This window comes from Indicator indicator, chromosome 2 (genome assembly GCF_027791375.1).
Source record: "Indicator indicator isolate 239-I01 chromosome 2, UM_Iind_1.1, whole genome shotgun sequence".
Lineage (NCBI taxonomy): Eukaryota > Metazoa > Chordata > Aves > Piciformes > Indicatoridae > Indicator > Indicator indicator.
This window is the reverse complement of record NC_072011.1, coordinates 42469645-42492519: the sequence shown is the minus strand read 5'-3', so window position 1 is coordinate 42492519 and position 22875 is coordinate 42469645. Positions and strand designations below refer to the sequence as shown.

The 22875-nt window shown below is 35.5% G+C and overlaps 1 protein-coding gene across 1 annotated transcript in view; it reads left to right on the top strand.

Moving 5' to 3' along the window:
* The window catches only part of BTBD9 (BTB domain containing 9), a 109306-nt gene that overhangs the window by 58183 nt on the left and 28248 nt on the right, over nt 1-22875 (top strand). Inside the window, exons 6-7 of the mRNA XM_054396403.1 lie at nt 8472-8581; nt 18615-18804. Coding sequence (XP_054252378.1) covers nt 8472-8581; nt 18615-18804 — 300 coding nt within the window. The remainder of the gene's footprint in view (nt 1-8471; nt 8582-18614; nt 18805-22875) is intronic.

Sequence of the window (22875 nt, the reverse complement as noted above, 5' to 3'; positions counted from 1 at the left end):
GGTAGCAACCATATACATGTGGTAGGTGGTACTAATAACTGAAACCATGTCAGACTTTTCTCATAGGACTTAGTGAATTCAGAAGTAGTTATTTGATCCATTCACTGATCTGTCTCATATCAGACATTTGTTTTGCCAGTCATAAAAACATGTCTTATCATTTCCATGAGCCTTCTCTTCCATTTTGTAGTGGCTGATAAATATTTCCATATGAATTTGAGTCTTCATTAAATCATTTCTAAAATGCCTGTAAAAGAATGATCATAGTTAAGAGTTTGGTTAAGATGTGTGTTCTCAGGAGCAGAACATGTGTTGCACATTTTTAATTATGTTTACAAACAAACCAACAAGCCCCCAAATGATCAAAACTGACATTCCACCAGTTTAACTAGAGCATTACTTCTGATTTTAAGTTGTGCTACTAGAAAGAAATTCTGCACTGTTGAAGAACTTAAGTTAATGAACTTAAGTTCATGTTTCTTCTAAGTGGCATCATTGCTGTTAGCACCTTAATACATAAATCACTGGTAGTACGATGGGTTTAATAACTTCATGGTCATCTCTTTAGTTAAGGAACCAATTAACAAAACCTTCTTTGCCTCAGATCTAAACCACTTGAATATTAACACTAAATGCTTTATCATAAATCTTGTAAATGTGTATGACAAACCCCATACAATTTTAGCATAGCAAGCATATCCTTGCATGCTCTTGTTCTCTTATGCTTATGTGCTCAAATACCAGAAGCTGCTGTACTTCTGATTAGTAATGATTCATCAAACAACTTGCATAAAAAGTTCTTTCAGTAATTGTCATCTTTTTTTATATAATTTCCATCTTTTGGAAAGCCACCCTTCTTTATCACTGTCTATCAGAAAGTGAGATGCCAGAGCTAAATAAAAATATATGTAGATATGTTCACTACAGTTTTATAGGAAGAATTTCTAAATTGCTTGCTTTTGTAAGCATGGGTCAAACCCACTTTTTTTTTTTTTAAGGGCTATGTGTGTGCTTTGTTTTCCACTTGCTTCTAGGTTGTTTTGCTGTAATATTTTTCAAGTATTTCTTTTTCACATTGTATATAATCTGAGTCCATTTAAAACATAGCTCTTACTGGGGTGCTCTTAGAGCAAGAAATAATTGTTAATTCATAGGCTGGTGGAACATGAGAAGCTGGGGAAAACAGAAAACATTCTTAGATTACATTGAACAGAAATTTCCTATATTCTTTTATATTCTATATATTTTAAAATGTGGAGGCTACAATGTATCTATATAATGAAGCCTGAGCTAAACTGACCCAGAGCTACCAAATCACACCAGAGTATACTTTGATTCAAAGAAATCAAGGCTTGTCGAAGATTGTATGCAGTTTGGAAAAAATCTGACTCCATGTCACACCAGCCTGGAAGATATGAAGAGCAAGCCCACTAAATTCCATGTCCAGTGTGTTCTAGATTCAGACTTCCTGAGAAACAATGCTTTCTTCTTTATTTAGAAGAACTTTTTTTTCCCCCTCCCCTATAAAATTTCATTTTATTAGGGTCCTATTTTATCTATTGAACAGAGATGGCATAAAGATAAATAAAGGTGATCTTTAAGTTGGATTTGGCTGCAAAGTCAAAGTCTGTTTAAATACAGATTTCATGGCATGAAAAGCTTACTGTCTTCTACAAATCTTGAATTCATGTGGTAGAGATCCATTATGAGATCAGGTGAAATTACAGATTCTTGTCCCATATCTAGACAGGTTCTGGATTGAGATCTGAATGGAAAGAAAATCTGCAGAGCCCAGTTCAGATTTGAGAAGTTGAATGGAACTAGAGGTGTACAGAATATGATGATTCACGTACAGGCAAGGTCACCTCAAATTTAGGGCTTTCTGAGTTTTGGTGTGGGTTTTCTTTTTCTTGTTGTTGGCTGGTTGGTGCTTTTGGGGGGGGGTGCTGGAAAGGGTTGGTTGATTGGTTTGGTTAAAAAAACAATAACAAAAAAACCAAAACCAAACCAACCAACAAACTGTAAACATGGGAAAGCAGTAACGCAAAAATTGCTGCTTGTAAGCTCATTGTATGTATGTATGGAATACAAAAGGTATTATCACATCATGAAATGTTACTGGTGTTCCCAAGTAAATCAGTGTTAATTTGGTTAAATACGTTCAGAAACTTTGATTGCTTCGTTGATCTGCTGCTTGTGTATGGTACAGTAATAAAATATCTGGATGCATATTTTAGCAAATTACGAAATTTCCAAACCGCTATGCTGCTGCTTGTATTTGTATCGTTGTGGAGGGAAAAATGTTTGTTACTGTACAGGTTTTGCAGGTGTTATGTATGCTTTTCCTGCTAGAGTTCAATGGTTTTGTCTTGTCTGGGTGTTTTATTTGATTTGTCACTGCTGTTTTCTATATTTGCAGCAGGTAAAAATGTAGACTCTATTAGACTTTTTCATCTACGTGCAGGAAGATTTGTCTCCTGTGAAAAGACAGAAGTGATTACCATGTTTGTTCTGGCTTAATTCTTTTATTTACATCCACTTTTTCCCACATGAATTAATTCTGGCAATGGATTTTTTTTTTCCTTGCTTTTTTATCCTACTGCCATGAGTCTGTTGATTCAGCTGTGTGAGTCTGAAGGATTATATGTTTTACGGAGTTGTCAATAAATGGAGGTTAGATGGCAGTGAATAGCACTGTTTCCTTTTCCACGAAAATACAAACAGAGTATCTTCTAATGCCCTTGTGTGCTGGGCCGTATCTCATGCATCTCTGTGGCAGCGATCAGAATGTGAATGTTAGCAGTTTCTAAGCAGTTAGAGGACACAGGAAGTATGCAGGACTGGCCCTGGTGTCTCGTAACAAATACTCTATGAAGGAAAATGAAGCTCCATGTTAAGAGCTCATTTTGTGCAGATTTGATTTAGTTCCTTACTGTAGACAGCTGTTGCTGCTCCGCATTGCTTTCACAATAACTTAGAGTGAATACTGCTGCAAAATACCAGTTGATGCCCTTTACCTCTCTACTTATATCTCACTATTCTCTCGGGATTGGAATCTGTGCTTAGTATAATTCAGTTTGTCTGTATCTTACTGGTGTCATTGTAATGAAGGATTAGCGTGGATCCTAGAGTATGCATGTTCTTACACTTGGACACATATGTCTTAAGTACTGTTCTGACGCAGACTGCTGAACTTGGGTATCAGGAGTCTTTCAGGGTGTCCACAGCTGAACCAGTGATTTGGTCATCTGCAGCTGTTACCCAAATTAAATATGTCAGCTCTGCAAATGTAGAGATCAAAAGGAAAACACAATAAGGTTGTTCAGAAATGTGGGTATCTGTAGTCACAACAAAATACTCAAGTCATAATTTTTTGTAACTGTGAAGAATTGCTTTGGGGAAAAATAGAGGATGGATGAGGGCCATCGCCATATGGATGTGCCTTATTAATCAACACAGGCAGTTCATTTGAATTCTGCTAATTTAAAATTCCACCAAGATCCAGTAGAATGTGCTCTTTTCCTTTAGCTAAAATAATTTTCTTGGGGATGGGGCAGCAGGGGAAAAATAATACATCTGTTTCTAGTTTCCTTGTTTTGGGAATTTTAGAACCAATGTAGCATGACTGTGACTAGAGAAGTCTGTGATGTAGCCCTTGAACACTGTCTATATCCATTATTTTCAAACATGGCTAGAAACCAAAATAAAATGTCTTTTAAAGGGGCAAAATTCTCATGCTGCAGTCCTGTGCACCTGCCAGGGACATACTTTTAAACCCCCAAAAAAGTGATGAAGGGTTTCACTTTAAAGAATAATTCAGGGGTTTTTCTGTCTTCCACTCAGTTTGAGTCTAAAGTCCGTTGACAGAGGAGCTAATCTAGCCGTTGAATTGTGATTCTTTTACTCTGCTATCACCCAAAGATTTATAGATAACTTTATGTGGTATAAAGCTGCTTTGTTCCTGACAGAAAAGTGAACAAGTTCTAATTTCACTGAAAGAACTGCCTGTCTGTCCTCCTCATTGTTTTTGCCTTCCATGTCTCTACCTCAGTGAGCAATACAATTAAAATTCATAGTTTGGCACTGGGATTTTTATTGTATAGTTAATTCTTCATCATTCTTATGTCTTCTATTAATCAGGCTTGCCCAAGCTTGTGTCACCTCTTAACAAAATGCTCTGAAGCTTTTCAGTTCATTTAGGGTTTGTTTTTCACTCGTTCCATCTTGTGGTAATCAAAGCTTTTAAATTATCTTATAATTCAGCATACACAAGTAAGTCTGGTCAGAAGTCCTCTTTAATTAATGACATACTTGCCAAGCTCAGAAACTTACTGAATAACTCTGTGACTATCGAAAATAATTAGTATGCACACTTATGTTGATTTAATCAGCATAAAAGATACCTGTATTGTATTTCAGAAAATGTCACCTGTTAAAAATACGACCTTTAGTTTGTTTTCCTCTGTTGTTTTTTTTCTTAATGAAAGGGCTACAATAATGTTGTAGCTGGGAGAACATCACACATCTTAGAGGTGAATGTGTTTGTTCTTATTGCTTGAGCAAGTGAAAAGTAATTGTAAAACCATGTGCAGTTTTGCCTTATTCTTAAGTATGTGAAAGAATCTAGATCAAATAAAATGTTTTATTATGCAGTTAGAGGTTTTATTTTATTTCTGTGTTACTGTTTATAACATGAAGAGGACAGGCAGAGTGGAAATGTTACTCTCTCCAGCAGTCCCAGTCCTGCATTTCTGTCTACTGCTTAGAAAACTTCACACATTTTCAAATATGTCATAAGCCATAATAGGCATTTTAAGTTTCTGAAGTCTATATGCTTTGAATTAAAACTTTGTTGCTTATATTGCAGTTGTCCACATTGCAGTTTTTCATCACTATGAAAACTGAGAAAAAAAAAAAAAAGAGAGCCAGCTCTCTTGTTTTCACCAGTTGTTTAGTGTTCTTTTCACTATGATGTACTACTTCAGTATTTCCAATGTCTCTTCTGAAACAAATACCCCTCTTCATTGGTGATATTTGAAATTCAGGTACAGCTTGTTTGCGTAGCAGTACTGGGCATTTCTATTGAATTCTGACGTATTTGAAGGAAGATTATCTTTACAGTCTCACTCTATGACAGCTTTGGTATCATGTGTCAAGAGGAATATTAAGCTATGAACTTCATGCAAAATCTGAGAATGTGATTTTAGAAGTTTGGAAGTTTAGAGTAATTTCAAAGATTGCATTATTTTCATTTCCACCAAATAGTGGAAATTAAGTGGAGTGCAATATTCAGGCAGGAAATCACACTGATCATTCACCTTGAAGAGACATGAGGAAAAAATAATATATGTATATGTGTATTACACTGGGGACAAAGGATGGGGTTTGTCATATCATTGTTACTTATTGTTCACAATAATTGATAGGGGATATAGCATACAAGAATGTTTTGTTCCTTTCTACCTGTTGGCAGAGAACTCTGCTAACCAGTGAGTGATACATTATTTAACCTAAGTGTTCAGTATGATAAATATGCTTTTCCCATGCATGGCAAACTATTCAAATCTTTCACCCTCTTGAGATTTTATATATATATATATGTATATAAAGTAAATACAACAGCAAAAAAAACCCAAACAAATAACCAAAAAGAAGGTAAAAATAGTCAAGAAGTTTGCTCTAATGTTATGATTTCACAACACAAAAACCCCAAATAAATTATGAGGCCATTTCATGTGTTCCTATTAATATTGTTACTTTCATATTCTCTAAACTCTCTAAAGCAAGGAAGTGTAACTGAAGTATGTCAAAGTACCTCCATTAATAATTCTTTGTTGGTTAGCCTGGAGTGTGTTAGGGTTTGTCCAAACAGCACAACCCAATTAATGCTTTTCTTGCGTGAGAGAGATGAGGGAGTCTCTACAGTGAGCCAGCCTCCACATGAGTGTATACATGTTCCAAGATTGTTCCCATGTTTAGCTGAATTCTGTGCTTCTGATGCTGGATAAAATGAGAACATTTACTTTTGTTGGATCCTGGTCATTGCCTGTGTATTTAGGGTTTTTACTGTGCCTGTGAGCTGACAAAATAATCTGAAGAGACTTGATCAAATATATCTGAGCCTGTAACATCAAGGAGGAGGTGTATTCTTAGCTGAAGATGTCTACCAGACCTCCTACAACTGAAAGGTTCTTTGAAATTTCAAGTTAACTTTCTCTGAACAGCAAACTGTTAGTCCCCTGAATAATTTGCTTATAATATTTTCAGTTGATCTTTAGTATCAGTTTGCAGAAAGTTCAAAACTTGGGATCTGTCTCCCGTATGTCTACCGTGCTTTTATTCTGTTTGTTGTACCTCACTGTGTGTCACTTTCAAAAGCACTGCAAATTAAGAGAAATGGAGTGATGTGGTTTTGCCTTCATAATGTGAATCCCAAAGTATGATATTTCCTCTGTAACCTCGCAGCAGCTGACTGGCTCACAGGGGTAGGTCTGGAGAAGGAACTGCTACTTCTCTTGACTTTCAACCAAGATTCCTGTGATGTTCTCTGCAGGTACTTGTCACAGTTACAGAATGAAGTCTTAAGTTCTGCTTTACTCTTAAAGTACAGGTTCACCTTCTTTATGAAAAATACATTTTTTTTCTCCAATTTTGGAGCTTTTTTTCCTATGTAGGATAACATGCAGAATATTTGCTACTGTGATAATTAATGTAAGAGTTAATTAGGGAATAGCGTATCTTTATTTTTGCTTTCAAGTCATGATGATTACAATAACTTTTAAAGTGGTGTTTTGAGCATGTTGTATATCAGTTTTGTAATTTTAATCAAAACATATAGTTGGCTTTTAAAATGAAACTTCGGTAAGTTAAAAGGAACAGAGGTCAAAAAGTTTGGCAATTTGAGTGCTATCACCATATTTTGGTAACTTAGTTGTTTTTTGCAGTCATTTGCATGTAAAAAGTGGATTAAATTTTTTTTTCTGAAGATCTTTTCTGTGTATGGTAAAATATCAACAGACATTGAGGCTTTCTTACAAGGCTCTTTCATAAGACACTCAACTCTTGAAGTGAAGGAGGAGGTTGAAAATTAGTAGGATAAATAGCTATGAGTATTTTTAATAGTTAAAAAAAAATCTCAGGCCTAAAAGCTGTGTATCTTTTAAATTTGGTATAATGGAGAACATAAATTTAAATGATGGTGCTGGTTAATGAACTTTATGTTGAACTGTAATTATACTATGTAAGTGAAAGGTTGTTTTGTACTTCAAACCAAGGATATTGCTTAAGATTCATGCATTCTGATATTTCTTATTTAAGTTCATTTATTTAACACAAAACTTTCTGCTGTGTGGGTAACCCATTTTGTGGGGTAGTAGTGTTTCTTTTATGTAGTTTTCTGTGTTGCCTGTTTGACACTTAACTGAAATGGTGTGTAATATCCCATTTAGGATTTTTTTTTTAAATTCATAGTAAGAAATCTTGTGTCTCTTCAGAAAATGAGGGAATTAGATTGAATTAAGGTTTATGGTGGTTTATAGAGAGTGAAGCCTCCAGGGTACTACAGCAGGTGAACGGGTCACGGTGTTCCAAGAGCAGCTCTATTTGATTTGCAATTAGAGTCTAGCAGTATAAGTTATAGGAATGAAACTCAGAGCTAACTTTGTTTCATAGCATTTAACTGTTCAGATTTTTTTTTTTAATTATTGATACACCAACAAAGATGCTTGTATCTTGTACATCTGGTGTTAGAATTGGAAATAGTCATATTAAAATGGAATTAATTTTTAAATTCTGCAGAGAAACCTCACTGATTTGCTGTGATTGTCATTCATAGAACCATTCAGGTTGGAAAAGACCGCTGGGGTCATCATGTCCAGCCATTGACTCGACTCTACAAAGCTCCCCCTAAACCATATCCCCAAGCACCATATCTAAATGACTCAACCACCTCCCAGGGCAGCCTATTCCATTATCTGACTACTCCTTCTGTGAAAAGTTTTTACTAGTATCCAGTCTAAGCTGTACCCTGGTTGTATGAAATCATTCATTATGATGAAAAAGCAGATGGTAGAGGGATCTTTTTATTGTTGTTATTGTTGTTATTAAAGCCTCCACGAGCACACATTTGCACTTACAGACTATTTCCTAACCAGTAGGTCTCTCATTTTGCTTGTCCTGGCAAAATTAGTCCAGATAGATTTTTTTTTTTTTTTTTTTTTATTTCACATCTCTCTTTTATTTATTTTTCTCATGTTGTACTGGAGCAAGCATCCTGAGTAAATGCATGTTTGACATGAAATTTATGCTCATTTTATTACTTTCTTTTTTCTATCTATTTTTCTTTTTTTTTTAGTTACTCTGTTCTTACAGGTCTGCACAGTATAGTGTAGCCAAATAATTCCTAATTTGGTGTATAGAAGTTTCTAATGATTTGTTTCTGCTACCTGCCTTTTTTTCCCCCCCCAATATAGGTATATTCGAATTGTTGGGACCCACAACACAGTGAACAAAGTTTTCCATATTGTGGCGTTTGAATGCATGTTCACGAACAAAACCTTTACCCTTGAGAAAGGTCTAATAGGTAAGCAACAAAATGGTTTTTCTTTTACATGAGCAAACAATTGGCTTTTAAGACTGACTGTAACTGCACTCTTAACTCTGTTTCTACACAGAAATCTGTAATTAGAGTTGCATGATGCTGTAAGCACATTAGTTGCCTAGTCCTTGTGACTTAACTTGAAACTCCAGGTGTGTGGATTAATTAGTTATGCTGCAGGAATGCTAAAGTTCAGATTTAATCGATTGCTGCTGACAAAGCCACTGGTAATTGAGTCACTCTGTGCTGCTATTATTATGTGCAAATAAAAATCAGATTATGGTTGCTTTTGCCTCCTACTAGGTTAGCCTGGATTCTGTAACAAGAATGGAGTTGTTTATTGCAGTGAAGATTGATTTCAGCATTTAGGGCATCTTATGCAACCTAGTGTCAACTGCTGAAAGTAAACTCTCATGAGTTGATTTCCACCTAAAGAATCACAGACACTCTTATCCGTGGCAGAACATTATATTGCCTACCTTTAGTCTCAGAATGCCATGCTGGTGGAGCTCTGTCACCTCTGGAGCTCCAGACAGCTTCTATAATACTGATTTAAGTACCTCTGCATAATACTGCTTTGCTTAAGGTAGAAATCCCCAACAGAACAATGCTAAACTATATCAAAGTGAAATTTAATATTGAAGTTTTTAACAGTCCAAACGGTAATTTCTGTGCTTTCTTCCGTATAAACTCACGTGAGTGAGATCCTGAAATTCATTGGGAAGAGTTCTGTGGGCCTTTTAGTAGTAGTCTAGGTGCATTTAGTAGCAGTCTCACAGTTTGCTACTTCTGGTACGAAACTGAGAATTTCAGCAAAATTCTCAAGAGTTCATAGTGGTTTTAAACATATATTTACATGTAAAATGTGCACCTGTGATAGATGGAAGCAAAAACGTTTTTCAAAAAGTATCGAGAGGGAAAATTTTAGTAAGGCATATTTCTCAAAAAATAAAATTCTGAGAAAACATTTAGCTGTGAAAAACTGGAACCCAACTCCTTCCTCTTTCCTCATGTGCTATACAAAGTCATTGCATGGTTAGACATGATCTCTTGAGGTTTGCTGTATAGATGTTATGATTTATTTTTAGAAGCATAGAATAGCACTTTACTAATTTTATGTTATATAGTCTCTCAGTATACTGGCTGTCCCATAATGTAAAATAGAAAGTTTTCTCTTTGTGTTAGGGAGTTTGCAAGTACCATTTCAATTGCTATTGACAAGAAAATAGAATAAGCGGTAAGGAAGAACAGTGTTTAAAGAAAACATCTGCCTTCGGTAAACTTAATAGGAGAGAAATAAAATATTGCAAATTTGATAGAATCTTTGTGCTAAATTTCGTATGTAGCACTGCCAGCTATGAATTTTTAAAAACTCCGTACAAAATCAGCCCTCGTTTGTGCAAAAAAATGGTGCATATCTCTGTATTTGCCTTATCGGTGTTACTCAGTCTTATTTAACAAATACTTAATATAGGACTCAAAGAACATATTTGATTTCCTTTTTATTTTTTTAAATTCTTTTTTCTATTAACTCAAAAGATTGGGTGTAACAGTAGACAAGGTAGTGAATCTGTGTTTCTTTGTGGAAATGTATCATGATTGACTTGTCTTTCAGATACTCAATGATACTTTGTGGTTTAGGGAGTATTTTGGTGAGATGAATTATTTCATCTGTTAAAGCATTTTATGAGTTTCAAAGATAATCTAGGGAATGAAGATTTTATGACTTTATTAAAATTTATCCATTTATGAATTTTTTTTTTAGTTACAGAATCTTACGGGTAGTAGGATTTGAACTATGTAAGAGTAAGTATTTGTTGTTGTTAATAGTTATCAATGGAACTATGCTGTCATTCAGTGTGGGTCAATCAAGGTCTTGCATATGTAAGTCTTTTGAAGCGATCTGCAATAAGCAAAGAGAGACCTGTAGGGCTTTACAGCTTTTTATACCAAAGGGATGATAGTGCAGTTAAGACAGTTAAAAGAGTAAGAATTCAGTGAGCAGTTAATTGCAAGAGGGATAGGGACAAACTTCTGATTTTAAATGAGGCAGCAACAGTTGGCTATGTAACTCTACAAAATTTGTGGTGAGAAAGGGACAAACAAAGACTTTGGGAGTAGTTGAGGGCGGTCCAGCTGTGAAATGGTGCAGGGTCACAATGGCTGTTCCAGCACCATAATTTATGGCTATCAATGTTACCCTTTGAAAAATATTCTCAACAGCTTTGAACCAGCAAAGTGACCTTATATCCACGTAGAGATTTGGTTTACATACTTGTTATGGTTACTGTAAGGTAGCATGTTGTCTGACATTCTTGATCAAGCAGAATGTCCCAATTCCACTTCTGTAAAAAAAAAAAAAAAAAAACTATATGGCTACCAGTGGAGTAGTTGGCACAGATTTCCTCCTCTAATGAGAATTTGTAATGTTTGTTCCTATTTCTGCAGTGACTGAATAGGGTAAAGTGTATTGAAAGCAGTTAGGAAGGCTCCACAAAATATATGAAAGTGCAGTAATCAGAGTAGGTTGCCTTTAAGCTGGACTGAGTATAGAAGCTTTCATCCTCAATCCTTGAAAAGCAGTATTAGGTGATACTGTTGGGTTCATAGGTAACACTATTGGGTTCATAGTTTATTCCATATGGTATTAAAGATGTTATTAAATTAGGTTAGAACAAACATAGCTGCTCTTTCTATAACCTGTTTTATTAAGAAAATAAAATGTTGGTCAGTCCTTGAAGGCCATATGGTCCTTTGAGAAAGATTTTGTGACCCTTACTTCTACAAAAACAACACGGAAGATAATATGCAAAGAGTCTGTCATTTGAAAACTCATTCTAAAGAAATGAGGCCACTGAAGTATTTGTTTAGAGATCTTCTGTGGAGATTTAAGAATAATCATTTATTTAATTTTTATGAAACCTATTCAACTTGATCAGAAAACTGTATTACAAAGAGAGTAATTTATCAGCTATATTATTACTGATACATAGTGTCTATGTAATGGCTGTCACTGTGAAGTGACGATTAGAAGGCTGGTAAATAAATAACAAAAATGAAATGCTGTTTCACGATAACAGCAATTTTATCTTGTGTTTTTGTGTACAAGGTTTTCATGACAAATTATTAATTTGACGTATTATGTTTAAAGCTGGAATGTGATTTATAGTTACTTTATACAGTGGATGTGGTACTGCCATGACCCATTGGTAGCTGAGTAGCAGTTTCACAATAAAAGCAGGAAGTGCTCTTTCTAGAGCTGATATTTTAGTGTTGTTTTATGCTTTGTTGTCTTGTGAAAGGAGGCAAGTGACAGAAATTAATTAAATCATACGAAATTATTCCCTAACACAAATGTTGGAGTTGAGATATAATTTACCTTCTGACATCATATTATCTCTGTGTAACTTAGTAGTTCTATGTATTTAAATTCACAAGCCTGACCTGTGTCATTTAACAGGGATGTAAATATTTTTAAAATCTCAAAAGCATAGTGTTTGCTTTTAATAAAATTCCACTTCTAAAATTTTGAATAGTCTTCAGTCATTAATATTTAATATAGAATCAAAAGCAAATGAAAATTTTCACAAACAAGAGGCATACTTCTTCAGAGGCAGAAGTGGTAGCTGGTGTGATGTGATGTTTTGTAAAAGCTTCTAATCTGCCTGGAGGCAAGAAGCTCCAACAATGTGTAACAGAGAGTTTTTTTTCCACCTAAATATAGGAACCAATTCCTCTTTTCTGTCTCAAAGGGGAAAACTCACATAGTCCTTTAATCAGTGTCCAGTGCTGAGGGACAGTCAAGGACTGTGCAGACATGTGGGTGTGACCAGCCTACTGTCCTATTTTGAGCCTGGTTAAGGTCATAGGGAGTGCAGCATGGAAGGCTTTTATATGAAGCTATGTTTATCTGTAGTCTGTCTCAGTCTGTCAGACTATCTTGTAACTTGTACATTAGGCATGAAAGGGAGAACAGTGAATAATGACTGAAGAGCAGGAGATGGATATAAAACATTGGACTGTCCTTGGTCAACCTCTGGGGAGTGCTGTTCAGTACTTATGAATCATTGTCAACCTTCACTTGTGTGCTGTACAGTGCCTTAGGAGAACTTGTTTTAAAAAGGAAAAAAAATGAATAAATAATCACTCGCTTGTCTTTTACTCCCTGGCAGTTATTTAAAAAAAAAAAAAGTATGAGTGAATGAACCAGTCATATCAGTTTCCTAGTGTGTGATTCAGCTTTCTAAAAGGATTGCTTGCTCTCTCCAAGAAGCAGTGAGAGATTCTATTTCTGTGTCTAGTTTAATGTTGCTATCATAATTTCTTCTGCTTTTCAAAGGTTAACCTTCTTCCAAAGCAGTGTGGGTTTACCCAGCAATGTACGCCAACTCTGCTGCAAGCATAGCTGTAGCGATTATGAAATCTTGAAGATAAACTAAATACTGTAGGAATTTTCTTTTAACTCTTTCCAGAGGAAAACCCACTCACATAGTTGATTCAGTTACTACTACCCATTCTTCAACAGAGATCTGTTTAATGTGATTCTATTTTTTTTACTTCCCCCTCCCTCCCCCCACCCCCGCTCCCTTCTAATTTCCAGTAATGCAACAAAGGATGTGTTGTTCTTAGGGCTTTTCTGAAACAATTGCTGTTTCTGAAAACCTTCTTTAGGCAATATGTTTGATAGAAGAGCACTGTAGCCCCCCAATGGTCATCAGCTAAAAGTATGGCCATTTTAAAGGACTTCAATGCTTTTGTCCTGTTTATTGAATCAGAAATCTTGAGTTCTAGTAGACATAAACAAATCTCCATCTTGTCTGACAGTAGGACATAGACAAATATTAGTGGAGTTTTCTTTTGCAGATAAATAAAGCTTGCAGAAAGCTTTTTACTTAAACAGGTGGAAATGCTGTTAATATTTGAAGACAGTATTTCTTGAGTTCTTGACTGATTTCTCGTTTGAAGATTCAAATGTATCAAGTTTCAGCTCAAGGAACTAAGAAAAAGTATGTGGAAGGGGAGACAGGACTGAAAAGTCTGTAGACTTTGTATTTTCTACCATGCAACAGATTAACAAGTACCGATTCATATACCAAATAAAGATTAAATGCAGCAAATTTTTGGCATGTGGAAAATAGTGAGAGCAAAATTCCTCCACACTCCCCCCCCAAAAAAAGAGTGAAAATAGTGGAGTATAGTGACATCACTGATTTTTTTTTCCCCCTTTTGCTCTTATCTTTCTGTTTTCTAGCTGTCACATTCTAGTGAGAGAACTTTTTTATGAGTTGGGTAGATGTTCAGGCAGAGAAGGAATGCAATTTTACTATTAAAAATGGAGCAATTAAAAATAGATGTCAGAATGAGAGACAAATCACTTCTTCATATTAACTAGTATAGTTTCTTGCTTATAGTTTCTTCACAAAGTGTTGGTTTTGTGTCTTAAAAGAATTTGGTGAAAGGAACAGTTGTATTGCACTAATGACACTTCAGCAGAGAACCATTGACTGACAGTAGAAGTACTGTTATTTATATCATTGTGCAGTATAAACTTATTCAATAGTCCATACTGCTGTGAGTTACTACCTTTCTATGAAATAAAACTACTTAGTAGAACTACTGTCTATGTGTGTTTATTGTAGTAATTAAATTAAGATTCACTGATGGCTGGTTTGATGAGCTTGTGCAGGAACCTATTCCATTCTATTCTTTCCTGTGTTGCAAAGAGTTACTCAAGGATTTTCTGACTTTTTTTTCACCTCATAATAGCCAACTGATTGCAGTGAAGTTACAGTGGATATACAGAAAGCAAAACCTGACCATCCAGACCGGCAGATGAAAGGAAGTGCTTTACACTCAGACATGGAAGCCAGTTGGCAATGACTGCATTAATTATTTTTCCTGAGTACTTCAGGAAAAAATAATTCCCATGGAAAGTCAAGTATGTTAAAAATTAATGGGGAGGGAAATAATAATTTTTAAAAAGCTTAAGGAGAGTGACAAATAAATGTGATTGAAGGTACCACATATTCCTATTTTTCTCCTGGAAGATCTCTAAGGGCAGTTGAGTAAAATATATGTCTTGTCTTTAAATAGAGCCAGTACAGCTGGCCCTTAGGCCATGCCTTGAAAATGATAATCCTTTATGAAAATACTATTACTAGAGTTAAATATACTGCCATGCTTTTCATTGCTCCATACTACAGCATAAGACCAAGAGACAAGAAAGCAGGCTTTAATAAATGTTTTGATGTTGCCGTCCTGTAACCTCAATCATCTCCTTTTGTTTGCTTACAGAATGTGTAGGCTTTGCTAATGCACATTTTCTGTTCCATCAATGCAAATCAAATTTGTCAGAGCAAAACTGTTGTATGAACAGTGGGAAGAAAAAAAAAACCAATGATTTGTGTATTTGTAGTCTCTTCCTTTGATTTCTCTTTTAAAAATGACTACTGTAAAGCTAGATAGCTGATAAAATAATTTTTTTTTTAAAAAAAGGAATAAAAGTAGAGGCAAGACTTGGTTTTGGCAGTATGTTTTTGTAAACAATTGACCTAAATTGTAGGAGAAATTCTAACAGGGAAAAAGGAAGAGAACCAAAAGACTTGAAAATACAGCACAGAGCAGTCCCCACCAGATGGTGCTTTTAATAAATTTATCAAGCGGATATAAAAGATGATAATGAACATTCTCAAAACAGGGAGTGGCAGACCCCCTTAGAGAGAAGAAACACTATAGCACTTTCTGTACACTGCAATTAGTTAGAATCACTTTCTAATTAACTGTTGTAGGGAAGACCGCAAAACTATATTAACAACACACTAAGACAGTTGCTCTGTGGTTGTTAAGAAGTTTGACTAATCAGGGTAACATCTTCTTAAGATGTCACAGATTAGTGCAGAAATCTAAATGTGAGAAGGAGTGGGATGATGCTCAGAGGGCATGCAGGTACAATGGATGAACTGAGTTGTACTGTGTTAAATTAATGCTTACATAGCTCACAGGGTGTCCAGAATATGCTATAGAGCCTCATTGTGAACATTGATTTTGACATTTCATCATTTACTTGGTTTTTAAACCAAGATTTCAGTAGCATTCTCTTCCAACAGAAAGCAGTAATAAATAGAAGGTGCTTTAATGCCTATATAAAATGCATACTCAAAGAAATTCCCTTATTACGAGGGAAGAGGAGAAGGAATGGAAGCCAAGGCAAATTTTATTCTGCTGCCAGTATTCATAGTTTGCATCGTTAGTCTTTCCCTTACTCAGATTGTTCCCAGTGAAGTACTTCTAATGTCTACTTCCTGCTGCCCCCCTAAGAATCAGGGAATTTCTGAGTGTCTCTTTTCACAAATAGAGAATCAAGGCATTTCTAGAGTAATAATATGATGGTCTTAGTAATTTTTTTAATGAGAAAACAGGATGGTAGTACATTTGACAGTGCAGTAGATTTTTCAGAAACTGCTGCTTCTCCATTGCCTTGGATTATTAGTTGACAACAAGCATGCACTTTTTTTCCCCTGTGTCTTTTATCATGTTTCAGTTGGTTGGTGAGTTTCTTAAGATTATGCTTCTGACACCACTAGCACACTTAAACCACAGAATCCTAGCTATGAATGTAATGTTACCTCTTTTTTAGGTGCTTACAATTAGTTTTGAAATTTCACATACTTATATTTAATCTATTTTCAGACATTGTAGTATTTTAAATACATACTTTGCCCTCAGCTATTAAAAAGCGATTACGTTATTAGTTTGTAATACCTTAAAGTGGTACATTTGCATCAGTACTGTTTATCATTTATTTTCTTGTGAAAATTAAAATAGTGTTGGTTTTAAATCTTCTGCATTTCTATTTCTTTTTTTTATTCAGTTCTTGTTCTTGCTTGTATGTTCTTTTCTGATTTTCAAAAACATTTGGTATTAGGTAGTGTGAATTTGGAAATTTTGTTAAATTGACCGTTGTCTTGGGTAACTTTTATTTCTTCCATTCTCTTTTAAATTGCATTACCACAAAGATTGGTTGTACTTTATCAGAGGCTGACACACAGAATCTTAGGGTTTTTTTCAATACAGCCTGTGCTGAAAGAATTTTCAGTTATCATTTAGATAAAACAGAAAATGCTTTTAACATCAAAAGAAAAAGGCTTAACAGCAACCTTGACTTTTACATGTTCAGAGAGCGTAATTTTTCAGCCTGGTTAATATTAAATTTTTTTTTTGATTGAGAACAAGAATAGAGAGTTTGAGAAGTTGAAGAGCCTGGCTAAAATCTGAGTTTTTGAGGCAAGTGCTAGACCTGGCATGGGCATCTTAAATAGCTTTTTTAAATGTTCATCTGTCATCTTGCTGGAAGGTGATGTTCAAAATGCTTGGGATTTTCTCTGAGTTACAAAGAAAGTGACATACTTGATTAAATGTTAACATAGGAAAATAATAGATAGTAAAAAATATAAGTGCTGAAACATTTGAATAACAGTGCTGTAAAAGTCCTCTATGCACAAGAAAATACACCTCCTTCTTAAAGCATGCTACAACTCCACCACTACACTTTTATTACCAAGTATGTAATGTTGCACTGCTTCTAAAAACACGTAGTAAAGGGTTATAGTATCATTTATCTAATTTGGTTTCTAACAGCAGTAGTCCAATTCCCTTTTAGATGTCCTAGGGAGTAGGAGCAACTGGAAGTAGATGATGAAGACGTGTACTACAGAGTTGGATGTATACACTGATAGCAAGAGAGGTTGTAGAGGTGAAAGAAACAGAGTTCGTTGTGGATATCGCAGCACAAGATAGCAATTTGGCAATTGCCTATGCAATTAGAATTCTAATCTTACCTTTTGGGTTTTTTCTTTTAACTAAAACTTCCTTCCTGTTGTCATGACTTTCCCGAGGAATGCTTTACTAATGTGAAAATTCAGTGAGTTTCCTAACTTTCTCCTTTTCTCTGTAATACTCAAATAACTGCATATAAGATAAATGAAAGAAGGCAGATCTGATACTCTGTAGTAATACCTTTGACTTTCTTTAGCATAGCAGGCTACTGCATGCTGGCATTTTTTATGGCTGCATATAGGACAGCAAAAAGAATTATCCAGATCTCTGATGAAAATCATGGGTGGCCATGCAGATAAGGAGAAGAAGTATGGATCATATCCTCACTGTCTCCTGAAGGAAAACCATTATCCTGTGTTGTGGCCTTCCTTTTTCAAGAATATGGGTTCCAATTAGTTTTGTTCTTTTGCTATTGGGATATTACAATTTCTTTTTTTGTGGCATTCAATTTTACCTTTTTCCTGACTCTTGATTGAATGCAAAATACTTCTGCACTTGCTGTTCCATTTGATAGCACACCTATTGGTCTCTCCTTCCCCCTTGTAGTTCCATACTTGTATTGAAAGATTTTGTAACTATTGAAAAGCATTTTCATTTTCTAAATTCTTGAGTGCAATTTCTGATCACTGTCAGAGACACTGTCAGAAGTATGAACAGGTGCATGATGAGTCTCCTGAGCTGTAAGACTTCAAGCCCTGGTTTGGAGGACTGAGTCCTGCCTTCCTGCAGTGCTTTGAACTATCTCCCAGTATTTTCTCCCCTGACAGCCCCTGCATACACCCATGTTCTTGTTGTGGGTTTTTGTTTTATTTTGTTTTGAGGTGGGGGTGGTGTTGGGGAGGGAGCTTTTATTACGAAAACAGAATAAATTGTTTGAAAATTTCCTGAGTGTTGCTGGACAAGATTATGTTTTCCCAATGGTATTATAAGAGTGCTTTCATATCACCAAGACAGAAATCTATCTGTTAATTTACTGAGCTATTTTGGAATCAGTTCAAATTATCTGTATCACTTGATTGTGCTTCATAATTTATATTAAATAAGAGTTAAATTTCCTTGTGATCGTCATCATACTTTCATCCTTTTCTTTTTCTTTGTCCCATTTCTTTGACAGAAATAAAGACCATTGATACCCAAACTGTTTTCTGACTGCATGTCTGTCATCTGTGTTTTTAATTCACAGTTCCCACTGAAAATGTTGCAACAATTGCAGAGTGTGCCAGTGTGATTGAGGGTGTAAGTCGCAGTCGCAATGCCCTGTTGAATGGAGACATAAAAAACTACGATTGGGATTCTGGGTACACCTGCCACCAGCTTGGGAGCGGAGCTATAGTAGTACAGCTAGCACAGCCCTACATGATTGGATCAATACGGTAAGACGGTTTATTTTCTCTAAATTAAGTGCAACAATGAAACTTTTGCTGAGCACAGTTATTCTGTTTAGAATATATGACATGTGGAAATGACAGTAACTAAGGGACTAATTTAGTAATTGTCATTCGGCTTCTTACTTCAGTATAATGGGCATGTTAAAAATTTAAATGTCTGAATTATGTGTTGAGATCAGCAGCGCAATTCCAGAAAATATTACATTTCAGAGGCATAATAATAGTAAAAGTCAAATTTTAAGATTAAATGTATATGCTTATATTAAAATAAAAATTTAATTGCAGCCTCACTTGTGGTTCAAGTAGGGTGCAGTTCCTCATACCCAGCTCATTGTGAAAACATTTAATGAAGAAAGCCATCATCTCGAGTCTGCCAGGTTTCCTTTTCACTATACAGTTAGTATCAGTTCTGACTTGGACATGGAGTGTGTATTAAGGGTACAGTAACCTGAATACTGCTTTACAGTGTTTGGGTTAATGAATGTATTTAGATCTCGATTGAAGTTCATTGTGCTGTTTGTGCAGTGAATAGCCGTATGCTTATGAAGAATACATTTTTGGCTAATGTAAAAACTTTGGAAATAGTTTGGAGGACATGATTGTTTGCAAGTGAAAGCAAAAATATTCTTGCCAACTTCAGATTCTCTGACTGTAAATGATTTTTAAGTCATAAAATCAGATGTACAAAACATCATCCTAACAGCTTCTGCAAATTTAGAATACTTTGTCATGGACTTCAAAAAAAAAAAAAAGTTTCTGAATTTGGAGTACCAGTAAGCAAAGGTTGAAACCCAACATGAGGTAGTGGCTTGCCACAGAGACCATGTACATCTGTATGTATTGCTAGGAACTAGCTCAGTGCCTTATGCTTGTTGGAGTTGCCTCTTCGAACTGACTGATGTGCAAGTGAGACTTGAAAGTTCTGTTGTAAGTGCCAGTTTCTGTTTTCTGTTAGGGCTTGTGGTATTGTTATGATGGTTATAAAACTTTGAAGATGAGTTTAAAATCAGATATCCAGGCAAATCTCTAACCTAACCAGTACCATATGATGTCGTATGTATATTAGCTATAGATGTTTATATATAATGCTATTCCAGCATTGTTCTCACAGTGTGAAACAAATTGAATATAATTGGCAGCTTTCCACACAGTATTTTATGGTTTTGAGCTTGGTGTTTTTAATGTTCAATTAAGAAGTGCATCTCAAGTAGAAAACTAGGAAGACACAGTACTCCAAGGTAATTGAAAATATAATTACATCATTTTCATGCCACTTTAAACTTAAATTTAAGGAGCAGAAGAAGCTTTAGGCACATAAAGGAGTAAGAGAAGAATATATTAACTAAAATGCATGGTTTCTCATTTCATAGTCTCTGTATTCCTGTCTTACCATTTTCTGCTATCTTTCAATTGGTGAATCATGCCAACTGCTCAGATCAGTGCAAAACCCCTATTTTTAATAAGTCTCATTATCAAATAATATGTTAAATGAACTAGAATTTTAGTTGCCAAGAAATGGTAATTGTATAATTAGCAAGTATGTAGAGCATATTTTACCAAACAAACCCCAAACATTACATAATTTAGAATTAATAAGCATTTAGTAATTCATGTGGTATTGCATTGCACAGATAGAGGGTCAGAATCTCATCTTTCCTGCATGTATAGTACAAACAAAATTCATAGAATGGTTTGGGTGGGAAGGGACCTTGAAAAGATGAATAGCTTGCCTTAAAAAACAATAATAATGATCATCGTGTAGGGTATTTTCTAACAGAGGAGACCACCTGCATTGCCTAGAGACAGAAATGCTAGCATTATGCCATCTTTTTCTTTTTGCATTCTGCCCAGAGAAACAAATCTTTTGAGTTGTAGTCATATTTGTTGCAAATCATAGGCAGACAACAAAAAGATGCCCCTTCAAGCGGAGAAGTGAGGTTTCCGTGTGTGGCAGCTACAAATTTGTCGAGGCTCTGTAACAGTTCCTGTATTGTACAGTGCTAAAGGTAGTGACAAAGGACTCTGTATTTAGCACCAGGTAACCTGTGATTGGTATGGAAATCAAATTACAAATAAACATAGAGCAAAAAGTTTTAATCTTAGTGAAAGCAAGAGAATTTTTGAACAGAGTATTTTCCACAACTGATTGAACCGTATTTATTACCTATTCTCCTGCTGTTTGCTTGCTTGGAAACTCCCTTGATCTCACCCTCCCACCTAATATAAAAAAAATATTTCCAGGAGCATTTTCTTCAGGCTGCCTGTACACCATGACTACAAAATAACATCAATTGCACTACCCCCAGAAAATGAGTCATTAGACCTGTGGGTTTGGATTCTAAATGAATAATTAGCAATTAAAGTACATATCTTTTAAGTTCATAGACAAGAATATGCCATTGCATATGTTTGTATCAGAAAGAGTAAATATATGAGCTTTTAAAAAAGCATAGTAGCTGCCTTTAGTCTACAGAAATTGGAATACCACTGGAGAGAGCCTCTAAGACAGGTTACCATGGCAACTAAATTCTGAGTATGAAAAGCAGAACTCTTGGTGTTCAAATATGCATTAGAAATGCATAGAGATCTTAATGTTTCAGGAGTCTTATCTTGTATGCATGCTTTCTGCAAAAGTCATCTCAGTGTCTCGGCATTTTAGAACCACTCAGGTTGGAAGGGACTTGAGGAAGACATCTAGGCCAGCCTGTTCTTCAGAAGAGGGTTTGCTATGGAGAAAGATCTTCCTACCCAAGATTTTATGCATTCAGGTCTTGAAGACCTCCAAGGAAGAAAATTGCATGACTTCTCTGGGTAGCCTGTTCCAATGTTTGATCACCCTCACAGTGCACTACTTTATTATTGGGTTTTCTTTGTTTGTTTGTTTCCATGCTGTTGCTCTTTTTCTATGCCTCCAGCATATCTAGAATGTCCTGGTTCAACTTTTGACCATTGTCTTTTGTTTTTCCTATTATATACCTTAGTAATGGGTCTGGCTCAGTTTCTTCTGAAAAATGCTGTTAGATTTCTTTCTCCCTGATCCCAGGCCTTCTTAGGCTAAATAAGCCAATTTCCTCAGTCTCTTGCACAGTGTGCATACTCCAACATCCTGATCATCTTGATGGTCCTCTGGTGGCCTTGCTCAGATTTATAAATGTGATATTTGTGTCAAAAATGCAATGCAGTGTGCCAGGTGTGATCTAACAGGTGTCAAGTAAAGTAGAATAATCAGGTTTGCTTGTTCTGCTGGCTCAGTTCCTGTTACTCCAGCTCCCTATGCTACTAGCCTTCACATGTGCAACTAATGGCATCTTCCATTCAGTAGATGTCCAGTGTCCTTTTTAGCACAACCAGTCAGTTTGTAGCATTTACTGCCACAGAGGATTAGTGTGTGTGAGGAACAGGATTTTTCCTTTGATCTTGTTGAATTTCATTAGATTCTTTTTTACCTGTGTCGTTAGTCTTCCCAGGGGCTGGCAATTAGTACTTCTGAATGGCAACCATACTCTTGAGTGTAGTGATAGCACCACATAGTTTGCTGTCATCTCCACTTGATGAGGACTCATTCCATCTTCTTGCCCAGGTTGTTGATAAACAAGGATAGATCCCAGAACAGACTGGAAAAATTCCTCTTGCATCCAGTCTCCAGGTGGATGAATAACTCTTAACCACATGCTGTTGAACTAAACAATCTAGCTAATTTTTACCCATAATGTTGTCTACCCGTTTGAAGTAACACCTCAACATGGATACACGGATGCTGTGGGAAACCATGTTGAAACCTTATTAATATCAAATACTTCTTTAGGTATTTGTATATAAACTTAGAGCTCTTGACCTTCACATCATAATTTATTCAAGTCCTGAAACAGATGTAAGGACAGTCTGTACTCAGTGTTTTTCAACAGAAAAGACCTGGAAAGCGTGAGAGTTGGACTAGATGACCTTTAAAGGTCCTTTCCAACTCTTATTATTCTATGACTTTATCATTTTATTTTAAAGTAATTGCAACTAAATATTGTCTTTTAAATTATAGAAAGTAAAACTTTTTTTTTTTCT